Source organism: Ascidiella aspersa, chromosome 7 (genome assembly GCF_963924565.1).
Source record: "Ascidiella aspersa chromosome 7, kaAscAspe10.2, whole genome shotgun sequence".
Lineage (NCBI taxonomy): Eukaryota > Metazoa > Chordata > Ascidiacea > Phlebobranchia > Ascidiidae > Ascidiella > Ascidiella aspersa.
Genome location: NC_139453.1, coordinates 10,232,584 through 10,251,452, shown reverse-complemented (window position 1 = coordinate 10,251,452; position 18,869 = coordinate 10,232,584). Strand labels below are relative to the sequence as shown.

The following is an 18,869-nucleotide window of genomic DNA, read 5'->3' as shown; positions in this document are numbered from 1 at the left end:
GTATAAATCTGCGAAAACTTTTTAAAGCATATGTATAAACTTGCGAAAACTTTCAACTTTTAAAACTTTCAGATTGGGTATTTGCAATGTTGCGTTTTAATTACCTTTAATTTGAGGTTTCGTACGTTTATGACGTAACACTTAGCTTGTTGAAGATAATAAAACGTTAATTTTTGGCTGGTTTAATATGTAAGTAGTAATAAACTGAAGAGCAGCAGTGTAGTATTGCCATATGTATAATGATATTTCGTACATATTGAACTACTGTAATTTCTTTTAAAATAGAGGAATAGTGTGAGAATTTAATTTTGTTTAATTTAACTATACTAGGAACATGTCTAAACGAAAGTACAGCCAGACTTAGGCTACATAAACTACGGGTTTATCGCTATTGAACACAATAGAGAAGCTGTTCCGCAATATGTTGTTTGTATGAAGGCGCTTGCTAATTCAGCTATGAAACCAAGCATACTCCCGACGACATCTCAACCAGCTGGTCGCGAAAAAAACAACTACATCCATCGCATTAAAACTATTTGCTGTGTTTTGCTTAATTTATGGCTTTTAAGTCTTCCTGGAATGATAGTTGTTAAACTCTAATACAGCTACATGCTCATTTTCTTATCTATATGCTAAAATAGGTATAGTTTGAGATATTCTAGTCAGATGTAACTTAGGTGGTACATGAACACTGTACAAAAGCTCAAAATGGTACGCGAGAAAAAAAGTTTGGGAAACACTGATTTAAAGTGATAGGAAAAAACTAATGACATCAGATTTGTAGTCAGTGGACAAAACTACACTATAGAATCAGTTGGAAAACCCCGTGCAAGAAAAATTGTGTTGACCAGTGTAATTAGTGATTTGTTTCATTCCAGAACATTCTCCCACAACCAGCGACTGGAAGTTATTCAATCCAAAGCCTTCTACAATCTTAGTTCCACCGATTTTAAGCTGTAAGTGACATTTCTGTTTGTGGCCTACTGTTGCACATTTATTTTTATTTTGCTTGGCAAGTGGTTTTAAGCGGAGAAAAAAACTGGGACGCCATATTTTGTCAAGAATATTTTTACATGTTGCCCGAGTTAAGACATTTAATCGGCAATAAAACTACCCCTTTATTAAAGGAGTCAAAACAAAAAGTCAGACATGCAATAACATTAAAGTTTGGACTGTAGTTTTATTCTGATTCCAAAAATATATGATGCTTTTGCAGCAAAATGGAAAATAAAATCACTTCGAGACACAAAACAGAATATTTACTTAAATTATGTTTCATATTTTGAGTTTCGATTCGTTAAAATAAAACTTTTTCTGTGCCAGGATAAGTTTATAAAATGCTCTTTGCGACACATAAACCTCGAATTAATAGCACCATGAGCTATGCTCAATTGATTCGCACAGGGTCTTACGTGGGCAAATAAGCGAGAAGAACTGTGACTGACATACCTCCGCACTTGTATCATGCGCACGGGGCGGGCGGAGCGCCCATAATAGCCCGAGAGACTCTATCTGTAGAGACGCGCCAGCAGTCGAGCAGGCCAGCGGTCGAACTTGCATAGATGTCTAAGTGCTTAACTCAACTTACACGATCGTTTAACCCGACTTAATCAGGTCCCGTGGGGCGGGCGCATGAGTGGCTGAGCTATTGCACATAGCTGTAGGCTTCCAGAGGGACTCAATGTCACTAATTGGAAGTCGTTTGCGTACAAATCCTGGCCGCTGGCTTTATGAGAATTGACGCCGTCTAGCTGTTAATTCGCCGTGAAAGGCATTAGGGGTTAACACGCGACAGTACTACTCATAACACCGTTTAAAGGCACCTTTTGCAAAGTAGTTACGACACGCGAAGTTGAGAAATGACCGGGGTTGTACCGCTCTGAACTGTATAGTGGCGGAATCATGGCGTTAATGGTGTCTTGTGCTGGCGTATTTCCCCCTGATATACGCACACAACAACATTCGTCGCTCAAGAGCCGTGTGCATACAAAATCGAAATAACCCCCTCAACATGTGATGATTCGTATCCGTGACACGCGACCTATTTAAAAATTACATTTCGCGTATCGTCCACTCGAATTCCCTTTTGTTCCGAAGCTGCTGAATCGAACTTTGTCCGTCGCAAAGCGCTCCCAAGCGGAAAACCCAATCCGCTTGATTAACTCGTGAAATATTTGTTTCCAGAATAATCGAATCGAACCCGAGACTGAAAAAGGTTGACAAGCATGCCTTCCTCGACAGCAGAGTGACAAAATTGTGAGTTGGTTGAATTGCCCTCGCCATTTTTTTTTTGAAATACAAAGTTTTTTAAAACACTTTTAATTTTGGAGCATAGTTACTGGAGGTTGTAGTTATACGTTAAAACAATGTCAAAAATTAGATTTTCTGTTTGGACTTTGTTGTTTGAAGTGTATATTAAGCTCTTAATCATTTCATAGTTTTCTTTATGTTAATATTTTTAATCGATGCTTATTCAAATTATTAAAATCGCTTTAAATTGCGTTCTTGTATAGCGCCTCTTATATGGCATTTTGTATGTGTTAAATTAACAATTAAAACAAAATAATTTCTTACAGGAGCTTAGATTACAACAGCGCATTGAAGAACTTGCACGCCGGTGTCTTTTCTGGGATGAAGAGTATCCACTCACTGTAAGTGTTTTGCGTAGGACTCTATACCATCAATATTCACACAATAAACACACATTGACCAGAATTTCTCAATTGTCTAAAAAACGAAATTGACATAAACGTTCTTAATTTTCACATGTCAGGTGAAAGAAAACATGTGAGTCGCGATATGAGAATGTCTGAACTTATTTGCTAAAATGGTATATTACTGAATTTGTCTTGAGTTACCAGTTAGTTCAAAGGTAAATTAACCATTGTTTAAATGCCTCTCTGACAAACACATTAGTATTGAAAAGCAAACTTGGTTTTATGTGGTTATCTGTATCGCAAACTAGGTTTTTTGACCGTATAAATTACAGACACAGGGATTTCGGGAACACAAATTTTAAGACAATATTACAGCGTGAATTGGCCCCACATTCAAAAAAATACTCTCGTTCTGCAGGTCTCTACGTGACACGTCCATCTCGGATTTACCTGTGGAAGGATTGGGCAACCTGGCCATTCTGGACGTGTCGGACACCCCCAAGCTGGTCCGGTTCCCAACCTCCAGTCAGCTTCCGGATCTCCACAAAGCGGAAGTAACGTACCCGGCACACTGTTGCTCCCTCAACGAGCAGTACGGATTCGGCGAAGTGAGAAAAATTTAAATTGTTTAAAGTCCTTATTAAAAAATTAAAAAAAAGTAATTATGTGTGTCATGACTTCATTACCTTCAGTTTAAAATTTTCATTCGTTAGATTTTGTAGTGAGTTCATGTGCAGCACGTTCGGGATGTATGTACGTGTTGTATTGACTTAAATCAATGACTTTTGCACTCAAGTTAACTTTTTAAATGACGTCACTTAAATTTCAGAAAGAGTTCTGCCGATTTTTATCGTTATGAAAAAAAGGATTTATGAGTTTTGTATTTTGTTTTGAAATATCAATCTTTTGAGGAAATAAATATAAACAATATATTTGAAATGACGGTAACGTACCGCACTGTATAATTTCTCAAATTAAAGAAACTCGTCCTACATATTTCCCTGTCTTAACATTTTTATATTGTAGAAAAACATACAAGCCTGAATATTCTGTTTCCCACTATCAAGGTGTTCCAGGAGACGGACAGTTTACCGGACGTTCCTTGCGAGGAAGACGAAGACGAAGTGGGGACGACCGAAGCTGGGTGGGAGGATTCGGAAGCCCCCTCCGATTCACCCTTTAACGACTCTTTTCAAATGGACGCCGACACAAGCTTTAATGGTAAGTTTGCAACGAAATTGCTCGAAAATTTGGCGGGCGGTATGCGTGGGTGTTTGAAGACGATTTTCGTCTGAAGAATTTAAGTGCACACCGAAAGCGATGGCAGACTCACCGAAGCTGTCGATCAATGATGCAAGTAAAGTAGCCTTAGAAAACAACTATAGCCTTTAGTGAGGTTCGAACTCATGACCTCGGGCCATACCGCAACCGTCGCTTTACCAATTTATCTACACAGAGGAAAGGAAGCCCAGAAACAATCATACGCCAATAATTGTTACATTCTGTTAGTACAAGCAAATTAACACTGATGGGGATGCAGCCGTAACCGTTGGTCAAAAAGCGGTCTAAATCACAGTTGCTGCACACTTATGCGTGTGTATCTTTTATTGAAGAATTAACGTTGATTTTCGAACTACGACAGAGTAATACTTAAATTATTTATACTTTACTGCGAGAAGTGCACAAAAAATCGCACAAGTAGTTGTCCTCCATTTGAAAATGATTGGGCTCTAAAGTAAACCCATCAAATTTGTCGTTTACGACATCAGGCTATACTTAACGCCGACGATGGGTGTTTAAATCTAAGCAGCCTTCAGATTACGAACATGATTAATGTAGTTTTGTATCGCATCGAATTATAAGTTATACTTTAACCAGCTTTCCCAAAAAATCGGCATTTATCATGATTATGCACTAAAGCACCGCTAAACGTTATTGTGATTTGGTTATGTTTGACTGACACATTTTTTCGCTCTTGTCCAGCCTCTTACTTCGACTCGGAGTACAACTTCGATGACTTCTTTGCAAGCGAGTCTTTCGAAGAACATCCGGACCCTGACCGGAACAAGGACCTACTGCTCAACTGGGGCGCCACTGATAGGTAACAGTACTTTTCACAGCGTTTTGTGGCTAAATTATGACACAGCATCTTCTGGGAAGACGTTATAATTAAGCCATTTGGATGAAGGCAAAAATTGCAATCCTTCTCCTTTGCAAAGAGATATGTAAACATAACAATAAGCAATTTGATTGTGTGAACGTTGTGTAACACGCAACGGAGACTCAAAAGGTTAAGTTGTCTAATGTTGTCCCATTCTAGGTAAATTAAATTTCGATGGTTTTTATCTCGTACTTATTAAAACAACAAACAATAAACTTCAGCACTCTAATGTTGTTCCGTTCAACCTTTTTGTGTTGACCGAATATCTTCAAAACAGGGACACAGCTTTAAAACAAAATTAAAACAGTTATGTGTGAAAGTGTTAAAAATGAAATTAGATGAAAGAATTTCGTTGCAGTGTATTTACATTTTAATTAAAATTTGTTTTAGAAGAAATGTAAATCTTAGCTTTGAAACAAAATGGGCGACTCAGGCACTTTGAATTCCATATCATGTATTTATAAGGGATAAACTGCTGCGGGTCATAATGAATTTTCCCAAATACCCTACGAAGACGGGGTTTAGGTCAGACTATCAAGATAAGCCGTTTGGAACCAATTTATTTCCACGTATAGCCAACGGATTTCTGAACTCTAAGCCTTGGGCCTTATGCGGAATTCGTTTTGTTCCACACGAGTTTAAATACAACATAAAGAAATATTTTTGCTCGATAACGCACCAAGCGATTACATTTTTCAACTCATATCGCCGAAATTTCACTCGCGGTGCTTGTTTGTATACATCTGCGAGCTGCCAACTAATCACAAAGCCTATAGAAGCGCAACAGCAAATAAAGTCGCTTTGGCGACGCAACTCGGAGCCGTTGTTTATGCAACTTGGCACAGTTGCAATACACCGCCACCGCGCTTATCTCTATATACAAGGCCATATACACAGCCGCTGGCAATACAGCGTACTCGTTATAAATGTTGGGGATACCGCACCGCGCACCGCTACATAATGTATAGTATGATTAATGGTCGACTTTCCAAAATTTAGTATTTCTCTAAATCGTAATAAGGCTTATTCCGTTAATGGAACACAAAATGGCTTAATAATAATTAAAAGCAGCTCCTTTGGTAATTGTAATGGTTAACCAACGTTTCGGCAACCTATTCATATCGCATTTTTAAGTGCGAATGACAACACACGGTCGTAGTACAATATATATAAAAAAAGGAAAAAATGAAAAAGAACGCGAGACATATTTTCATTGGTAGTTTTTTATAATGATATCGAGAGACAAGAAGTCGCCTGCCAATTAAATTTTTATTAACGGATTGGCTTAAAATCCCCTTATCTGTGCCTAATCCAGCGTTTAACGGTTGCACAAGCGGAATTCATTTAAGCATTTTTGCGCTTTCCCTCACACCGATTTGCGGAATTTAAGGTGTTTATGGGGTTGGCCGGCTTACACGGCTGCTAAAAGGTACGATTTGCTGCCAGCTTAAGCCCTCACACGACGCTTTCGGGAAGAGATAGCCGCTAGATCGGAAGATTTTCGATAAAGCGGACTGCGATAAGTGATAAGGAAAACGCGCTCTTCGACTTATCCTTCCGTAACTTTCGTAATCCGAACAAATTTACCTTTTGTTCGAGAGAAAAGTTGATATAGTCAGTATAACAACTATAATTAACTTCGCTTTATTCAACGCTCTTACGTAAAACTTTTCAATGCAATTTCAACGCGCCTTTTAAAAAGAAAATAGTACGAATTGAAAAATTGCTATCATCCAACATTAGGAAATTGGTGAAACGAGCTTTTTAATTTAATAGTACATGTGAATTGAAGAAATATTATTATAATGGTAAAGTTGGTAAAACGACCGTGATTTTTATTGACGTTAAAGTTTCGTCGATTTCTTATTTTAAGCGATATTGATACAAAACTCGGTAAAAGCTTGTTAAGTTGTCAACAACAAGTTTAGCAGCGGCGCGAAAACGTTTGGCGATAACAGCCCGCCGCTCGGATTTCTGCCGGAAAACTGTCGAGATTATTTGTGATAGAAAAGCATTACTGGCCACGAGAGATCCCGAAATAGCAGCATCGTGTGCCACGTCGTTGAGGAAAGCCCGCAATTCCCAATTAGTGAATGTACAAGGTTGGGTATCAGAGCCATGGTGTGGACTGTGTGTGTGTTTTTTGTGGACTGTATGTGTGTTGTTGGGACTATGTGTGTGTGTGTGTTTGTGTGTGGTCTGTGTGTGTATTGTGTGAACTGATGTGTGGACTATATGTGTGTGGACTGGATATGTATGTGTTGTGTGGGCTATGTTTGTGTGTGGACTATGTGTGTGCGTGTGTGTTTGTGCGTTTGACCGCCGGGTTAATTCGACGGCGCAGCGTTCTTTATCGATAACGCGCCGAGATTCGAATCAACATTCCAGAAAACGAGGACGTGGCCCGGAGCGTTCGAAACCGCGCTGTCCCTTGTGTGACGTCACAAACGGCTCTTGTGCGCCAAATTTTGAGCGGCAATGTGAGGGGAATCGTTAAAGTTGCGGCTAACCCTAAGATCCAGTGCGCCTGCAATTGTACGCCGAGTAAAAATAATAGCATACGGGGAAAGAGGGTATAGGCCTTCTGCCAACTTGCGCAGTTCCCTAGGTTTGGTCGTAATAAATCAAATCGGTTTTGCGTGGGTAAAAAAATAAATTTTCTGGTTTTCAGATGGGCGGTTTGTGACTGAGAAACCTTTGATTTCCACGACCCTGATTGCTTTAATAGATTTTGAATGGGAAAAATAAATTTCTACTGACATCAAGTAATGTCGAATTTCCGATTTCAATTTGGGAGGCGTCGGTCATGAACGCATTTGCCATTTTAAGTATGCTAATTTAGTCGTTTTATTATTTAATCGTTTTCCAACTGCCGAATATTTTCCAAAATCCGCGCAGCATTTACGGTCGACGACCTTTGCTATAGAGATTCGATAAAACAACAATCAATCAACCCATGTTCGGTAAAACGTTTCTCCATGCTCCCTGACAGTTTACACGATCGCACGCTTGTACACGGGAATTTCGTTAAATCAAACCGCAGCTGTAAATAGTTTAGGCGAGAATACCTTTCCCGTGTAAAAACTACACCACAATACAGATAAGTTTGTTGTGTACAAGTTTCCCATTTCATAGAAAGGCAGCCTTAAAATAATCCAAAACCAGCAAAACAAAGCGGAACACAACTTCTTTCTACACAACCAATACATTGGTATACAATAATGCAAAATTGTTTTCAATCGAATTTTAGCCATCTTTCGCAAAGAAAAATTAAAAATCAGCACAGAGCAAATGTAACTCTTTGCTGGGTTCAAGGTTAGAAAAAACTATTGTGACAAATTTTGTTTTGACAAAAACGATTGAGAACAACTTAAAGGATTTTTCACGATAAACTTAGCCTTTAAGCAAAATCGATAAAGTATGAAATTGGGTTTTTAGTTTAAGGCAGTTTGCTTAGAGTTACGTAATTTTGTCGAAATAACTAAGAATCACTCAGTTTATTTTGTCGAAATGGCTTAAATGTAGACAAGATTTTTTGCCTAAACGACTCTAGTCTAAACTAAACGACAAAAGCCAAATGTATAATTGTTCTTTCGGCAAATACTTTTTTACTAATATATGTCGGTACATTTATTGTTATCTAAAGAACTTTGGTCAAGCTTAAATAAATTGATTCAAGTGAGGACATTTGCTGAGACGGTTTAATTTTGTCCAAATGAATTTCATCGACTTTACACGTTTGCAACGAGGCCAGCCCGTATCGGTGCCGATAATACCTGGGGACGGTTAAGCTGGGACATTAAGTTGTGTAATAGACAGAAGTTATTTTCACAATTATCCTGATTTCTCAATTTGCAGCGAGAATAGTTCTGAATCGGTGGGGATTATTCTGGAACACACTTAAGGGCACCAAATGTGTTTTTTCACAACTATAGCCCGATTTCACCTTTTATATTGAGGCGAGTCCCGAGTCGACGCTAATACTACCGGGCCACAGTTAAACTGAAACATCGAGCTGTGTAATTGAATGAAGTTGTTTTCACAATTAACCTGATTTCTCAATTTGGAGCGAGTAAAGTTCTGAGTCGGCGGTAATAATACGTGGTAACAGTTAAACTGGGACACTAAGTTAACTGAAGTATTTTTCACTTGCATCGGGGGTCTGTAATTAACTGAAGTATTTTTCACGTGCATCGGGGTCAGTTCTTAGTTCTAGGTAAAGTTGCAGGTCTGCAGTTGTGTTTTTCGCAATTAACCCGATTTCACCTTTTATATCGAGGCGAGTCCCGAGTCGGCGCTAATGATACTTGGGCACAGTTGAACTGAAACACCAAGTTATATAATTGAATAAAGTTGTTTTCATAATTAACCTGATTTCTCTATTTACAGCGAGGCGAGTCCCGAGTCGGCCGCAGCTGGCTGGAAGTCGGAACCAGTTCGCGTCGTCAACGTATCGACCAAGCCCAAGCGCCGTTGCTACCGCGGCGAGGACGGCAAGCTGCGCCCTCTAGTGCACAAGAATCGCATCCAGTGTACTCCGGCGCCGGACTCCTTCAATCCGTGCGAGGACTTACTGGGAGACCGAGGCTTAATCGTCATCTCGTGGGCCGTTGCGCTGCTAGCAGTCTTCGGCAACTTCTTTGTTATATTAGTTCTCCTCGTCGTCGCAGTTGACAAGTCGCGTACTCAGCAGCGCCATCTTACGGTACCGAAATTCCTCATCCTCAACCTGGCCTTTGCCGACTTCTGCATGGGATTGTATGTGCTGGCCTTGTCGGCCATGGACCGGCGCAGCGCTGGTCAGTACTACAAGTACGGCGTCGAGTGGCAGGCCCAAGGTGGCTGTGACGTCACTGGTTTTCTCTCGGTCTTCTCCTCGCAGCTGTCGGTGTACACCTTGAGCGTGGTGTCGCTAGAGAGATGGTGAGTAGCTAAAAGGGCGTTTTTCGCTTGACCGGCTATTGTGTTTTTTTGTTGAAGAATATTGTATTGACGAGACTGTTCTTGTAGGTTTGGAAGTTTAAGAGAAATTTACAGGGATTTTTTATTTTTATTTTTTTGTCTATCCGTTACCGATATTTGGACTAAAGTGAAGACTTAGTTATGCTATGTTCAGGCAAGTTTTACAGTCCTAATAAATGGGTATAGTGATACAACCAGCTAAAAAAACAAGTAGGCAATCTCAAACGGATATGTATACCCGATACAAAATTACATTAAGTAGAAAAAAAATCTGGCAGAAGTTGGGAAACCTATAGAGTTTTGAAACCATTCCTTTCAATTTACACTTTTAAGCTCAATTTTCTTTTAATTCCCTGTTTGTTGACGCGCAGGTACGCTATCCGCTATGCAATCCAGCTGGACAAGCGCATGACGCTTAAGTGCGGACGAATCATTATGTTGGTCGGTTGGCTTCTGGCTCTGCTCTTTGCAGTGCTACCGCTAGTGGGCGTCAACAGCTACACAAAGACGGCCGTGTGCTTGCCAATGGAGGTTAACACTACTTCGGGTGAGCGATCAATCTTGTGGCCTGATTGAAGTGCCCTTATAGGCCTAAAGATTTTAGCATGAGGAAATGCACCGCATTAAAATGCGTCTAATTAGACAACTTTTTAGCATATTTAATATAAAACACTCCTAATAGACTTTCCTGTCTTGATCGAAGTCAGTCATTTATAAGTTCTATAAGGCGTCATTACTCTCTTATTCAAATAGAAGTTTCTTTAATCAAGACGCACTTAGGGCTTGAAGTCTTCCTTATAAGAGGGAAATTTAAAAATACTCCGATTTTTTACCATTTTTAATTAAAAGAAACTAATAAACAACAAACAAACAGAAATGCGTTTCCGTATAAAATACAATAAGTTGCATTTAAACCACCAACTTTTAATGCCCAGTCTAGGTGTTGTGCGAAACAACTTGGTTTGGAAATTACAAATTATTACTTCCCTGTTCATTAAAAACCAAATTAAATAATAGTGATTGCAACGAAAAATAGCACACCTAGTTTAATTTGTGGTAGTTATCAATTCTAATTAGCCCGCATCCAAATTAGACAACTAAGTTGCGTTGAGGCTATATGTGTTATAAAAGGATCACGGGAAATTATAAATTGTAGTGAAATCTCGTCAAGCTTTCGCACAACCGTGCTTCATAAGGTCAAAGTAAAAAAATCTTTGCCTGATGAAGCACGGTCATACTAAAGCTTGTTAAGATTTTAGTAGAATTTGTCGTTTAGTGTCACCTGTTTTTTTAGAATTAGAATCAGATAAATACGGCTACAAACAGAGCAGGCAATTACAGACGGGTTTTACATTAGGGAATCCAATCAAGGGCTACGATCTCAAAACATTTTATTTTTATTTTAGGCAAAGCGTACATCGCCGCCATTTTGTCGTTGGACATCATTGCCTTCCTGATTGTAATCGGCAGCTACCTGTGGATGTACGCCATCGTGCGATCCGCTAACGGGCGCGAGAGAGGCATCAAGGAGTTCTTCAAACTTCAGCAGAAGAAACCGATCGACGAAGTGAAGTCGCGGGCGTCAAGCGGGTAAGAACAGCGGAATTTTGTGTTTTGGCAAAGCAAGAAATGTGTGACGAAAGCTGTTTTAGTTTTTTTACTCTATCTTTCCCGCGGTTAACGTGATCATTTTAAACTTTAACATCGCGGTAATCGTACGAATACGTCACGCCATACAGCTATGAAGGTTTACTAAGTTTGTCTATTAAAAAAATACTAGTTAGCTGGCCAGTGATCTTGAATAATGAAAACGCATGAACTATAAAGATTAGCAATAAACATCATTTCCCAAAGTCTCAACGCTAAGTTTAAAGAAAAAAATGATACTTTAAAACTAAACCATGAACACATAAACTACTATTTGCTGGAATTTTTTTCCAAAATTTATACCTTAAGCACAAGATAACTATACAGACGCGCTAAAATAGCAACGTTTGTTTCCATTCGTCTCGATTTATTAAAATCAAAAACCTATACGACTCGAAACTGTTACGGGCGGCGAAATTGTCAATTTTAAAACACAAGGGGAAAAAAGCAATAAACATTTAACTTTTGCATTGGCAGGGACGGCTGCTACCACGCGGCGGCAGACAGTCGCTCAGCGGACGCTCGTGTTGCAAAGCGGATGGCGGTTCTAGTCTTCACCGACTTCGCCTGTTTTTTTCCGGTCTGTTTCTTTTCGCTGTTCGCGCTGGCGGGACTTCCCCTGCTGTCGATGTCGACTGCTAAAATCCTGTTGGTCGCCTGCTACCCGTTCAACGCCTGTTGCAACCCTTTCCTTTACGCCATTCTGACCAAGTGAGTAGCGTTGAACTTTTTATGGGTTTGTAATGGCTTTTTGACATGCTATAAGGCGCCAACAAGCCATGCTAACCCTTGGGCGATTCTGGTAGTTAAGGTATCTTGTTAGTGGTGATGTATCACGACATAACACTTTCGTATTCTGTTCTCATCTTTCAGTTTTGTTTTTAATATAATAATTTATCGCCTTTGCATTGCGTTAACACAAGTAAAATTTAGTCAGCTACTTTGTTTTGCTACAGTAAAATTAAAACAAAATATATTTCTAAGCTTGTTAAACGCATAAAACATAAAATGGCCCGAGAAAACACTACTTTCGTGAATTACACATGTTTTTACCCTATTATCTAAACTTGTTGCCCTCTAGAAATGTACGATTTAAGTATCCAAATAAATATTGTTTAAAACCGCCCCTCCTTAAATTTTGAGGGAGGTTTACCGATGTCAATGTGTAATTTACATTTGGTCGATCTATTGGAACCTTATGTGTGGGTTTGTAAAGTATACACTTCAAACCCTTGTTACCCGCAATGCAGTGTTCCAGGCGAACGATAGAATACCGATTTTTTAAATCCAATATACGCTTATTTGCGCGACAAAATTAATGCACTATTTGTCGCCTTTAAAGCCAAGGTCGCATTCAACCGTTGCCATTTCACGAGCAGATCAAATACCACACAGATTAACGCTGGCGTCACTTTTTTGTCGAGAGTGTTAGCTTTAAATGTTTCATTATGTCTTGTGTTTTCACCGGAGACAAAACAACAACAGTGTTAAAGCCAGTGGTTCTCAACTGGGTACCGCTTCACCCTGTGGTGCCATTTCTAATCCTTAAGGGTGTAGAGAGGTATTTAAGAATCTTTAAGAATCTTATTTTTGCTTAACTCTTACAACTTTTTGTGTAACATTAGAGTGGAATATATCCATTTATTACTTCCTGCGGTGTGTAGAGTTCATGTTTGTTATTCCAGTTTCGTTTATTGTGACATTCCAGCGATTTACCTAAGGAAAAATCTTGTAGGGCCGAGGCAATCCATTAATATTTCTGAGGGGTGCCGCTAACCATAAAAGGTTGAAAACCACTGGTTAAAGCCCTTTGTTAAAGCAATTTAAAGTACATTTTTAACTAGATTTTAAAAAAGCCAAGGACTCATTTAACCGTTGCTATTTAACGCGCAGATCGTTCCGAAAAGACGCGCGCGCCTTCTACAAGACGCACAAGTACAGCCTGCACGGCGACGACCGACAAAAAGCATCGCGTCCGACTGAAAAGCGATCAGAGGCGGGAAGCAGACAGGAGGAACGTCGAAAAACCATCCAGGTGTACGTGGACGGCGAGGCCGAGTGCGCCTCCACCGACCACAAGGGGGCGCCGCACTCTCACTCGCGCAGCGGCGCCACCTTGCGGACTCCCAACAAGGACGTGAAGACGACTTACGCGACTTGCAGCTTTTCGCGGCACGCCCACGACACGCCCAAGTCGCCGGAAAAGAAGACCTCGCTTCCCAACGGAAACGCACAAAGCTGCAACGCAAACATCAACAACAACAACAACACCGACAGCAGCGCAAGCTGCGATGACGTCATCCAACAGCGGCGTGACGTCATCCGCGTGGTCAGCGCCGCCACTGAGTCGCCATCGCCGCAGCGCGTAGCCATCTCCAAACGACTAGCGATGCTTGCCGTCCTGCGAGACTTTCCCGCTTTTAAGAGGCGGAAGCGTGGCGCCGGTGCCAAGGGGGGAGTCCCAGCCGCGGCGCCGGGGCAGCGCCAGACCCAGGTCGGTTCCAACGGCGCCGTGATCCTGTGCGAATGCGGCAAAGGCGCGACCGCAACGGCGCCCTTGAAAGGCGATGAGGACGGCGCGCACGAAATGACGACTTTTAACGTGAAGACGACTCACCCGGAAATGGACTTGCGAGTGGAGCAGGTCGTCGGAGACGGAGAGAGCTACATTTAGCGCATTATCTTCTTGATTCGTTGTCTCTTTTCTTCTTCCGTTTCGAGCTGTATTTATTTTTAGCTTTCGTTCTTAAATTTGTTTTGTTGTTTTTTTCTCATTTTTTGCGACCCAATGTTCCATCTTGTGATTTCGTGTCTTAAGTGGCTTTATAATAATCGTACCGCCTCTTTCCAATAATAATCGTACCGCCTCTTCCATTGCCTGGGTATACCAATTTATTATTATTATTCCACCATTCATTAGACTATATTTGTTCCGACAAATTATGATTTGACGCAGTTAAACAACGAGACCATTCTGCAAAATTCAAGCCGATTGGTCGAAGCGAAACCTCCATAGAATGGAATTGGTCATTCCCACTAAGATCAGCCACTTTCTTGCGACCTATATGCTTTGACCTATTATAGACCAAGATCGCTTCTCTTGGTTATGACGCAATGTTCTGGTCCAACAGGGATATTCCAGGGTTGTAAAACTGCTATAGTATAATACATTGACGTATTATATTTTGCTTCAGATGTAGCTTTCCAAATAGTAAGTCCGTCTCGTAAGTATTTTTAGAAACCTGTAGTAGATTACATTGTGCTGTTTCGGGGCCTGCCAGCCCCTTTCTTTAACGTCAACACATTTATCGTGCATTTCAGCCGTTTTATGTTTTTGCAAAATGCTTCTTCTTCCATAAACCGTCAGTACGTCAAGTAAACGTGATACACGTTGTTAATCTATAAGAACGCGCAGCGCAAAGCGTCACCTTAACTATAGATTGGGCAAACTTATTATACTGCTATAAATCTCCGTAGGGTAAAATGGCAATTATAAGGGTTCTCGGCTTAGAAATTTTTTACACTTAGTTTTAAAAGGCAATTACAACCGAACATACTGATATCCGAAATGCAATATAAGGTGTATTCTAATATTGCGAAAACTTATAAAATGATTTTCTGTGCAAGGGCAATATCTTCAGACATACGGTGGTTTTCCAGTAAAGCCACCGTCGGGAAAACACCCAGACGGGGCCAAAGCACACCGAAAAATTGACCGACAATATTGCAATAAATCGTTCACATTCTATGTTGGTAAATTTTTATCGCTCGCCCCAAGGCAATTCGCTGGCGCCGCTGTATTTTATCGTTTTACGAGGGCACGCGACCCTATACACTCGGTGTTATCCGGCGTTTCGCTATACTTGCCAGCACGCCAACAGCTCGCTTCTGAATTATGCAGCGGGGTCTTTTGCGTTTACGAGACGCACATGTTCCACGCGTCTACCCATGTCTTGTGTATTCGCCCTTTTACTTCTGTTCGCTTTTTTGCGACGCGACGCCTCGCCCGAGGAAAAAATAGTGTCCGGCTCGCAAATTATTTGGTGTGCTTTGTTGGTCGGTTTGGGCAGCAGGAAATGAGGTTTTGTGTTGTTAGAATAGATTTACGTTTAAAAACAACTACACGGTTTAGGCAGAGTTAAGATTTTCACAATCTGAAGTGAGAATCGACAGTTTCTAGATTAATGAAAACTTGGTAAAGGTGAAAGTTCACCGTCATTACATTCTGACTTATAATGTAGTAAAAGGCAACTGGTCTGAATAAGGCGTTTAGTGAAACACGAGGAAACAACTGTTAAATGTTATAAAAGGGTAACCCATTTTGAAAAAATAAACTTTGTTATTAGCTTATTCTGTTTTAAATCCAGTGTGGATAATATTGTAATGTGAAAATTTAGCTATGTATAATATTTTTTTGATAAAAGTCTTATTGCTAGCTATAAAATGTTGGATCACAATCTTAGTGTTGGCATTCGCCACTGTAGTGTAGTCATATCATACGCCGATTACTCAAATTTGTTCACGTCGTTTATGTTCTACAAATTTTAATTTAAGTTTGTCACTTCGGATCGATTACTTGTCTTGCCAAGTACTCATTTGACTCACTTACTAATGAGTACAAGACAAGACACGTAATGCTGTGGCCCGGGCAAGACACACAAAGACCGACAAGAAAATATGTATTGCAAAACGAAATATCAACAAAGTGCTCGCAGCAGTCGCCGGCCCGCGCGCGGTTCCTTAAGGTTTCAATAAATAATGAAGCAGATTACCGCATCGATTGCATACGGTTTTAATAGGTTCGAGTCGGCCCACCGGCCTAAGCACTTTCTCTCTAATGTGCCTCCGGGTTTGACCCCGGGCCGGTGCATTACCACAGCTGAAAGCCACAAGAAGCTAGTTCGGGCTTCAGGCCGTCATGAAATATTGAAACGGGGAGGAGACTTTGTTCGGAACCGGGGCAGGCCCGCCAGGAGTGGCGCCAGGTTTTCGCGCCCTGTCTCCCCTGAGTATAAAGCGGCGCTTCGTAAGCTCTTTGCGTGGGCGCTTTTCGAGCCATTTCGATTTTGGTTGGGCAAATAGTAAATCTTTTATTTTATTTGACATGAATCATTTTTTGCCAGTTCCTGCCTACCGGAAACACTGCTCGTGGCAAAGATTTGCTGGTTTTGCTTTTGAATGTATTACATTTTTTACATTTTGTGGTAATCGTTTTGCCATTGCACAGTGTTGTGGTCTGTGTTAATTTCCCGGAACGTTCAGAAGAGTTCAAAAAAACTTTGAAATGCAATATGTTTATTGAAAAAAAACTCATAAAAAAAAAAAAAAAAAAAAAAATGTTTTTTTAATGTTGTAAATGTTTGGTGTAAGTAGGCCTCATCAATGAAAAAAATGGTTAAATCGAACCGGGCCTTGAACAAAAGGTGAAAAGCACTGATTTAAACTAGGGATTTCCGATACTTTTTATTCCGATACCGATATCCGATATTTTAAAAAAATATCACGAATCGAACCGATGACAAATGACGTCATTAGTATGCTCAAATATGCCAAATAGATTAAATCAAAAATTCATACTCAGTTTTTTGTCTAGGTTGCCAGGCCAAATTTCCTGTATAGCGTTAAGATATTTCCCAGTTGGTAAAACTCTTCAAATAAGAATCGCTGCGTTAGCTCGAAAACTATGACTGAAACGCTCAAACACAATTTGGTATCAGATCGACACCGATACTAACCTAGTATCGGACGAGTACCGATAGTTCCACTTGGCATCGGGTTTTGGCTCTGATTTGATATTACCGGGTACTCTTGATACTCTGGTATAAACCAAATGCGGTCATTTTTTTGCATTTGCTTTATCGTGGCGACACTAGTTCATAGAATTAGATGTAAATGATAAAAAGTTACAAATATTTTGTAAATTTCTAGTATTAATACAAATTTATAAACATAATGTTTCAAAAAACGAAAGACAAGTGTAGTTTATTTCCAAAATTTATTTAGACTTAAACTTTAACAGAGAAATTTAAAAGGAGGATTATTGGATTTTGAATTCATGTCTACATATTATTTCTAGTTTAAAAATTTAGTAATAACCACGACAATTGAACTCGAATATCGTAATTATAGCGTTCATCTGGTTGCGTTAATTAGGTATGGCAATATAATGAATAGAATGAGATCATAACTTAAGTATATAGTGCTAGGGAATCGAACAACATGGCGAACAAAGCGATACAGTAAATTTTCTGGATGCGCCGTTTGCTAATGTGGTTTGTTTCAGTTTGGCAGCTGTTTAATATTTAATCAACGTACAATGGCTGACTCATGCGTGTCGCAACTATGTAATGTTTCAGTGTTGCAATTCATTTAAAGAACCATAGTTACATGTTAAATCGTTTAAGCTTTAAAAATGGTTAAGTGGTCTGAAATTTGTATAGCAGTCAATTGAGTCAAACCCTTTGCCCAGTGCGTTATGGTGTGGTATTTAAACTGAAAGGCAACGGAAAAATGAGTATTTATATAAAGCTTTTTTGTTCTTTGACATATGACAAACATTATAGCGGACTGTCAAAAATGAAAGACACAACTCGTTAATAATAATTTTAAGTATCCTACTTTTGATTATATTCAGGATAAAGTAGATATAAATGTTTTTTAATTTAGTCTTTAGGGCACGTTAAACATTGCTACTAATTGAAACCGAATTGTGGTTGAATTTAGAACTTTAACGGACATGCTTATTTACGCGTTGTTAACCATAATTTATGATTTTAGAGAATTTATACTTTTTTCGTAAGTTTTATTACTGCATTAAACACAATAAACCCTATTTATCGTTAATGTTACGATTGAAAGCTGTAATTACATTTCGCGGTAAATCTATTTAGATATCGTTTTCAGCTATTTTTCAAAGATTATGCTCATATGCAGTAAGTTGACGGGTGTCATGCAAGGCGAAACCAAACGTTTTTGGAATTTGATTTGCAATTTTGTGCAGTTTGGAGTTTTACTGGTAGTTTTATTTATTACGATATTTGTAAGCGACGCCTAAATTATACTTGACAAAAGTTGTTCGCATTTATTTGATCAAAAGTTAGGGAGAGGGGGGTCACAGCAAACACCGATATTTGGATTTAGTTTGACAAAATCGACAACTTCTTAGTCACATTTCGACTATATCAGTGGTTCTCAACCAGTGGGCCATGGCTCACTGGTGGGCCATGGAAGCTTATTAGGTGTTTAAAAAAGACAAATTTAAAAAAGCTAGATTTATTTGAATAATTTAGTTTCATTTGTGTCACTATACTTAATTTTACAGGAATAATGGTTTGGAATGTAAATGAAACGTAAATTTATTGTTCAGAAGAAAGTACCTCACTAATGCACGGTTGAATAAACAATAATCTGTTTTGTTATATGCTCAACAGTTTTTTTGTTCT

The 18,869-nt window shown here is 39.6% G+C and overlaps 1 protein-coding gene across 1 annotated transcript in view; it reads left to right on the top strand.

The window, feature by feature from the left end:
• LOC146137667 (thyrotropin receptor-like) overlaps nucleotides 1-14,633 on the top strand; it is a 40,598-nt gene extending 25,965 nt beyond the window's left edge. Inside the window, exons 8-18 of the mRNA XM_083394419.1 lie at nucleotides 879-956; nucleotides 2,185-2,256; nucleotides 2,577-2,651; nucleotides 3,076-3,265; nucleotides 3,725-3,878; nucleotides 4,641-4,758; nucleotides 9,208-9,741; nucleotides 10,152-10,327; nucleotides 11,187-11,370; nucleotides 11,905-12,138; nucleotides 13,321-14,633. Coding sequence (XP_083250545.1) covers nucleotides 879-956; nucleotides 2,185-2,256; nucleotides 2,577-2,651; nucleotides 3,076-3,265; nucleotides 3,725-3,878; nucleotides 4,641-4,758; nucleotides 9,208-9,741; nucleotides 10,152-10,327; nucleotides 11,187-11,370; nucleotides 11,905-12,138; nucleotides 13,321-14,101 — 2,596 coding nt within the window. The 3' untranslated portion in view covers nucleotides 14,102-14,633. The remainder of the gene's footprint in view (nucleotides 1-878; nucleotides 957-2,184; nucleotides 2,257-2,576; nucleotides 2,652-3,075; nucleotides 3,266-3,724; nucleotides 3,879-4,640; nucleotides 4,759-9,207; nucleotides 9,742-10,151; nucleotides 10,328-11,186; nucleotides 11,371-11,904; nucleotides 12,139-13,320) is intronic.
• Nucleotides 14,634-18,869: the final 4,236 nt, after the last annotated feature.